The following is an 8,306-nucleotide window of genomic DNA, read 5'->3' on the forward strand; positions in this document are numbered from 1 at the left end:
ATATGTATATGTACATATGCACATACACATATGTATATGTACATATGCACATACACACATGTGTAGATATACACATACACATGCACATATATGTATATATACATATACATATACACACACCCATATGTGTATGTATATGTATACACACACATATATGTGTATGTATATGTATATGCATATACACACATATGGGTATGTGTATATGTGTATATATACATATAAGTGTATGTGTATGTGTATATCTACACATGTGTGTATGTGCATATGTACATATACATATATCTATATGTACACATGCATATATGTATGTGTATGTGTATATGTACACATACATATATAATAGTAATGTATGCTTTCTCTTTACAAAACACAAGTGATTAATAAATATATGAAATAAAATTCAAAGTTTCTCCTCCAACACAACAATCTAACCTGTGAAAGTTCAACTATTATCTATCTGGTATGTACTGCAGCCCTTCGTAATTCCTTTCCCCTCATGTCTTTTAACCACTCAGTCACCAAATTCCAGAGATTTTGCTTCATAAATATCTCTGGAATCAGTCCCCACCCACAGTCATCTCTTTCCCGAACTATTGCTATGGTCTATTAAATGGCCACCTTCTACCTACAAAACCTTACCCCAACAATGATACATATTTTGATAAAATCAATGAGTTTTCCAAGATAGAAATCTGATCATAATAGCATACTCATTTAAAGTTTTCAGAAGCTGCCTGTCTCTAGCAGTGTACGTGGCCTTTAAGACCCTTCACGATCCTATTCTGCCACTTCTCCTACCTTAACTTTCTTTCTCCTCCTACGTCCTGTGCTCTAACAATAACAGTCCACTTATAATTAATATATAATTGTCTTCCATCCCTCTATGCCTCTGAAATGACATTTCCTCTTCCAGGAGAGTCCCTTCTCCCCTAAACCACCTGAAAAGACTCAATTCAAGTGTTACCTTATTAAGAAAGTCTTCACCGGCCGGGCGCGGTGGCTCAAGCCTGTAATCCCAGCANTCAACTATTATCTATCTGGTATGTACTGCAGCCCTTCGTAATTCCTTTCCCCTCATGTCTTTTAACCACTCAGTCACCAAATTCCAGAGATTTTGCTTCATAAATATCTCTGGAATCAGTCCCCACCCACAGTCATCTCTTTCCCGAACTATTGCTATGGTCTATTAAATGGCCACCTTCTACCTACAAAACCTTACCCCAACAATGATACATATTTTTGATAAAATCAATGAGTTTTCCAAGATAGAAATCTGATCATAATAGCATACTCATTTAAAGTTTTTCAGAAGCTGCCTGTCTCTAGCAGTGTACGTGGCCTTTAAGACCCTTCACGATCCTATTCTGCCACTTCTCCTACCTTAACTTTCTTTCTCCTCCTACGTCCTGTGCTCTAACAATAACAGTCCACTTATAATTAATATATAATTGTCTTCCATCCCTCTATGCCTCTGAAATGACATTTCCTCTTCCAGGAGAGTCCCTTCTCCCCTAAACCACCTGAAAAGACTCAATTCAAGTGTTACCTTATTAAGAAAGTCTTCACCGGCCGGGCGCGGTGGCTCAAGCCTGTAATCCCAGCAATTTGGGAGGCTGAGACGGGCGGGTCACGAGGTCAGGAGATCGAGACCATCCTGGCTAACACGGTGAAACCCCGTCTCTACTAAAAAATACAAAAAACTAGCCGGGCGAGGTGGCGGGCGCCTGTAGTCCCAGCTACTCGGGAGGCTGAGGCAGGAGAATGGCATAAACCCGGGAGGCGGAGCTTGCGATGAGCTGAGATGCGGCCACTGCACTCCAGCCCGGGCGACAGAGCGAGACTTTGTCTCCAAAAAAAAAAAAAAAAAAAAAAAAAAAAGAAAGTCTTCACCAACCTTCCCCAGGCAGCTGAGCACTGCATAGAACTCCACACACTAAATATGAGGTAACTTATCACTCTGCACAGTAGCTATTTGACTATCTTCCCTACAGAAGCCTTTTGATGGCAAAGATAGTGACTCACTCAACTATATGTCTTCAGCTACATTCTGCCTTCCACCTAATAAGTACTCAATAAATGTTTGTTGAATAAATTACTGATTATGAGATTTCCCCTAAAAATCAATAACTGTGCTTAGTATAATTTTATAAGCCCAAAGGGAAAACTAATTGTCAATTATCTGTAGATAATGTATAACCCCAAACTCTATTTCAACCTCTTATCCAGTATACATTTTGTATTACCACATTTGAAAAAGCCTGTTAATTTGAATACACAGTGAAATTCAAGCCCTAAATAATATCATTCCTCCTGCTTCATCTACCCACCCCCTGAGATCCCTAGCCACTTTAACAGACCTTCATTCTCTTAGTTTCACTTTTTTCTACGCCCTACCAGGAGAAAAAAGAATCTAACTCAGGCCCCAGGGACTATAAAGGCAATGAGGGAGATGGTACAAGACCTGTGTTTTGGTAAAAACTTCCTTCAGGTAAGCCATCCTTGGCAACAGGCAAAGGCAAATCTAAGAAGTATGAAGATCAAGAGAACCACTGACAAAGCAAGGAGTGCTTTATGTAACACAATCCCAAAAGTGGCAAAATAACAGAAGCATTTAAGGTGGGAAATTAGAAATACCATAAAATACAGATTCGGACAAAGAAATCAATCCATTTAACTCTTAATAAATACTAGAAGCATTCAATCCATAAATGCTGAATGATTCTTAATCATATATTGTGATATCAATATAATTAAGAGAAACCAATATAAAGCCTAATTGTAGAAGCACACTATTTATTCACAGGGATCTAATCTTGATTTGCAGAATCTTTATTACACTGATTGTGAAGCAGAAATGTCCCCTGAAATTTCCTACCCATGAAGACTGAACAAAACCACTATTAGAAAATCTACTCATCTGCGTCTCTTTAATCTGTAGACACTTAAAAGATGAACGGCTAGGAGTTACTTCTTCCAAGTCTGTCTGAAAAGATCTGAAAAATCACTCTATGTTTCCTTATTAACTAAGATCCTGAAATGAACATTCTGACAATACAGAATACCTCTTTTCCAAGATGCTTGGGATGGGAGTATTTTGGATTACAGATTATTATTATTATTATTATTATTATTATTATTGTTTTTTTGAGACAGGGTCTCACTATGTCGCCCAGACTGGAGTGCAGTGGTGTAATCGCCATCTCAGTTCACTGCAACCCCTGCTTCCCAGGCTCAAGGTATCCTCCCACCTCAGCCTCCTGAGTAGCTGGGACTATAGGCATGCACCACCATGCCCGGCTGCTTTTTGTATTTTTTACATAGACAAGGTTTCGCCATGCTGCCCAGGCTGGCCTTGACTTCCTGGGCTCAGACAATCCACCTGCCTCGGCCTCCCAAAGTGTTGGAACTTAACAGTCGTGAGACACTGCGCCTAGCCAGATTATGGATTTTTTGGATTTTGGAATATTTGCAGCATACTTGTAGTATACTGCAATGAGCATTTCCTTTGAACATCATATTGGTACTCAAAACATTTTGGAGTTTGGAGCATTGTGGATTTCAGATTTGGGATGTTCAACCTGTAACGGGAGTGGTTTATTACCTGTTTAAATATAATTTGCTGCTTTGACCCTTTAAAAGTAATAATTACACTGGTTTGTTGGTACTATATAAGACATACTCGACCATTAAATTTATTAATAAGATGCTTCAAACCTGACCAAAAGTCATTTGTGCTATGTACCTACGCCCCAGGAAGAGTAAAATGGAAAAAAAACTGAATAAACTGTACCTGTTTGGAGGTAAAATGGTCTCTTCCACGTAGAAATCTTGGTTTACTACGATTTCATGTGCGATGCTCAGCTTGGAAACTTCATTAACTGTCTCTATCAGATCTGTGACAGAAAAGACATCAGGTCTGCTCTCTGGAAAAAAAAAAAAAAAAAAAAGCATAACCATCATCAACAGGGAACCCACACAAGAAGAATTTTCATTTTATTTAGAGATTCACTCTGCCAAGTAAGGCTCCCAAGTTTAGATTCACCAAATGGATCTTACACAGACTCATTCAAACATTTTACTATTAGAAGTTTTCTGAAATCCTTGCTCTTCAGTAACACTGAACATCTCAGAGAAGTCAGGCATGGGAGGAAGAAATTAGTTTTTGAAAAACATAAAACAGATTTCAAAACCTTCCACTTGAAATGTAAAACCATAAGTAAAACACAACAAACAATGGATAAGTTGTGATTTGTAAAATTAACGTGTATCTAAAAGTAACTGTGTTCCCACCGTTCTCTTCCTACCTCAGGGGCTACACACAAGATGAAGGCTAAAATCTCCTTATAGATACCACACAAATCTTACTAGATGGGTCTAAAGCTGAATCCTGCTTCTAAAAAAGTAGTTTCCAAATCTGGGGATTCAACAGACAACATTTCAAAACAACATGAGTGACAGATAATGATTTGAACAATTTTTATTTTTCCACATATGGACATGAAAGCAAACAAACAAACAACGAAACTACCCTACCATCATCATCAAAATAATCACTTCATAAAAAGAAAACATATTTTAACACCTCAGAAAGTATAAAGAAAACACAGTCAGCATTAAGAATACTTTTAAATTGAATCAATTTAACATTATTTTGAAAACTCATTACAACATCTTTATTGTTTTATTTCATTCAATATTGGTAAGAACTATGTCACAACCCGGCATTGGAATTTGGGAACCAATGTTCTAAATTCATTATACAGAGTACTTTTGGTAGTGAAACAAAGTATATATAGTAGTTACAATTATTACTTGATATGTAAAATAAAATATGAAATAAAATGATTTTGTAACTCAATTTCAATGTAGTTTCATAACTTGGTGAGAGAGAACTATTTAACCTCAAGATATAATAAAACTCACATATAAGAATCCTAAAACTCACTCCAAGAAGATGGTCTATGTATGCCCATTTATTTTTCATTAAAAAACAGTTGATGAGACTTTTGTTGAAAAGTTAGTCTCATCAACTGATATTTCCTTTCTATCCTAACGAAAAAGCTACATATGTTAAAATACACCATCTAATTAATTCATTAAGACATCATTTATTTGAGAGGTATTATGAAGTCTGAATTGTGCCATTCTGCTTACTAGCAGTGGCCCCAAGTGGCCACCAGAGAAACACACCTGATTCAACTTCATACTTTTTCCCGTTTCAGTCTTCAAGAGGTTAGATCAAACTGCTACATCTGGAGAGGTCTGCAGATTAATCTTTGGTTAAATTCACTGGAGATTATTGTAAAAGAACTGCAATTTGAGTTCCTGTGAGGTTGGACTAGTCAAGCCAAAGCTTCAAATGCCTAACATAAGGTGTGAAAAAGACTTAAAGTCACAATGTTCACATAAAAATGCTATTATTAAAGATCTAAATAATTTTACCCCAGAGCAGTGGTAACTTTTATGTTAACAAAGCACCCCTGGAAAAGGACAGAACACAATTGAAGCAACAGATAATTTGGATCACTTCTGATCTGTCCTAGATCTACCATTTACACTTCACAAAATCGAAATACAAGAATGCTATTTACTTCCCATGCTTTGAACTGACTAAATCACTATCGACTATTGTAAAACACAAGTAATTTGCTTTGTTGGTCTCTTTCTCTAAAACCAAAATCTTTTAATTTTACTTACCCATTAGGGGCCTAAGTCCTGCATGTAAAATTAGAGGGGCAGAAAGACAAGACAAAGAATAATCCAAAAGAGGACTAATAGGATTAGTAAGGAAAAATGCAGGGTTGCAAGAGCCTTCTATATCCCTTAAAGGCCCTTAAATCACAGGCTGTCTATTCCTTTAGCCTAATTGCTGTCCACATAAGTGATGACATGATTCTAGACCTACCAGGACACTGGTCATGTAAACAGAAACTCTTGCTTTTCTGGCTCTGCCCTGGTGTTTTAGGCTCAGGGGCCCCATTCTCTGCTACACTGGGATCATTATGGAACACAGTTTCCTCAGTCTTCGGCATCTTGATGTTATCTGGAATTGGAGAGAAAAGAAGAGGCAAGCTGTGTAAGACCTGACTCTCGCCCAGGGACAAAAAGAAAGAGCGCTCTTCAACTACAATTGGGTGTCCTGGTGAATGAACCCTCTGTCCTCAGTTGAAAGGATTAAGGACTAGGGTTCAAAGATTCTCAAAGGAACAACTAGGGTCTTCAAACAGGCCTTGAGGGGAAGGGGAATTAGCGGCACTTCCTTTACTGAAATCAAGAAGTTTAATGTTGGGCAAGCAGAAGAGGAAAACGAGGCCCAGAGATGGACAATAACTCGCCAGAAGCGGGGTACACTGCACATTACTGACCAAGCGAGGAAAGGAATCTTTCTCGGCCCTGGCTACCTTTCACTGGTCCTAGAATACCTTCTAACTCCTTAGCTACTGCTCCAGACCTTCCTGAAGGGGCTCTGGCGGCCTGGACTCAGGCAACGGGGTATCCCCCCACAGCCCTTGGAACCCTAGTCCCTCACCTCCTCCTCGTCCTTGACTGGCTGCCTGGCCACTGTGTCTGCTAGTGAAGCCCCTCTGCCTGCCCAACCTGATCCTGGGAAGTACCATTGTAGCCAGCAGGAGAGGGGAGATCATCAGAGAGGAGTAGGACGGAACCATGGAGATTATGAGGTCCGCCTGGATCGCACCCCTACCAGTGACACTAGATAGGAGAGTCCAAACGTGAAAACAAAGAGTGATCCGTTTCCAGGGTAGCAGGGTGGTATCACTTGCCCAGGGTGCCTTGGAAACCAAGAGAACAGGAAAGGCAAGCAGGGCCTCACTATTGGGTGATAAAGGCAGGAGGCTGAGATAGACATAAGGAGGCTTCGTGTTCACACCCTTCTGCCCAGGCTCGGAGCCCCTCAGGAACTTGGAAGTAATCTTCTCAAGCCCTACTCCTCATGAATGAACTCTTCAAAGCTTTTATCCCTACTGCCCCAGAAAAAAAAATAGCATTTAAATAACTATTTAGTGGAGAAAATAAGCATTTGTTATATATTTGTTTCACTTCATGCTGTTCATACAGCCCCTACAAATGAAGAACCAACAGGGCTACAAAATTCCAGAAGTCTGTTTTGGGTTTTCTTTCATCTTTTGTATAAGTGAATCCTCCACACAAAGTAAGGAGAGACACATAAACTGTTAAACTCTCATTTTACAAATATAGAAATCAAGAATCATTTTAAAGGGCTAGCCACAGAAGCTGTGTGGTAAAGGGGCAAGACCATAAGGCTGAGAGGAATCCTACATTTTGGTTAGGGATCTTTCAGCTCAATTCTTGGCATGCTCTTCATTGCAATACAATTGTGAGCTTTGGAGCTCATCTGTAAACCGAGGGCACTGGAACGGATGATCCTAAGGGGCCTCATGTTGCTCACTCTTCAGTCCTAGTCTACTTTGTCTCTCCACTGGCCATTCACCACAGTCATATGAGGACCCCTGGATTGGCCTACTTCCAGCATATATACATTTCCACACTATACTATTCGATCCCTCTCTTACCCTGATTTAATTTCTTGACACATTGACTTGTTTCTTTTATAAATCAAGACTATACGGTGACCAGATTCTCACCACAATCCTCGCCTTGTTAGTGGCAATAGTACAGTGTGAATATCTTGCACAACATGGGGATTTTGAAGAAAAAAGTTATGGGGAAGAGGTCCAAGAACTTTCCATCCTAGGAAAAAATCCATCTTAACTTCCAGGCACAAGAGGATATGAGGGAACTTGGCTAGTAAAGTTAACTTTTAGCTTAGGAGTTTATTTTACTAATAAATACTAAATCTGAATTTCCTCCTCATCCTCTCCTAGTATTTCCTTCAGTAATGTCAACTGTGAAACAAATTGCTCTCACATCAAGCCCAGGATAAATATTTAAATACATTTTTCTTGATTTGAACACAAAATTACACAGTCATAAGCCATATGTTTCGCTATACCAGAAGTTCATTTTCATTTTAAAATCAGAATTCTATTGTATTTCGTTCTAAGAAAGACCTTCCAGAATGACACCAATTCATCTTCTCACAAAACTGCATTGTTAAAAAATAAACTCTACCCAGTGATACCTAAAATTCTATTAGCACTTCATTCAAATAGTGAAATAGTCTTTACAAGTGTCTTGTAATATTGAAATCTCCTGGGAGATGTAATGAGGGGTAATAGAAGTGTGGGAAAAGTAAAGGAAGAGAACTAGTGGAAAACAGCAAATCACATTTTGCCTAGGGATGGCCCAGATACTGCATTTAATAA

The 8,306-nt window shown here is 38.8% G+C and overlaps 1 protein-coding gene across 1 annotated transcript in view; it reads right to left on the reverse strand.

Moving 5' to 3' along the window:
* LOC108520078 (T-complex protein 11 X-linked protein 2-like) overlaps nucleotides 1–6,603 on the reverse strand; it is a 15,072-nt gene extending 8,469 nt beyond the window's left edge. Inside the window, exons 1-3 of the mRNA XM_017859349.1 lie at nucleotides 6,530–6,603; nucleotides 5,906–6,043; nucleotides 3,791–3,923 (exon numbers count right to left, since the gene is read on the reverse strand). Of these exons, the coding sequence (XP_017714838.1) occupies nucleotides 3,791–3,923; nucleotides 5,906–6,032 (260 nt within the window). The 5' untranslated portion in view covers nucleotides 6,033–6,043; nucleotides 6,530–6,603. The remainder of the gene's footprint in view (nucleotides 1–3,790; nucleotides 3,924–5,905; nucleotides 6,044–6,529) is intronic.
* Between the last annotated feature and the right edge of the window lie 1,703 nt (nucleotides 6,604–8,306).

This window comes from Rhinopithecus bieti, unplaced genomic scaffold, assembly GCF_001698545.2.
Source record: "Rhinopithecus bieti isolate Rb0 unplaced genomic scaffold, ASM169854v2 scaffold_50801, whole genome shotgun sequence".
In the NCBI taxonomy this organism is placed as follows: domain Eukaryota; kingdom Metazoa; phylum Chordata; class Mammalia; order Primates; family Cercopithecidae; genus Rhinopithecus; species Rhinopithecus bieti.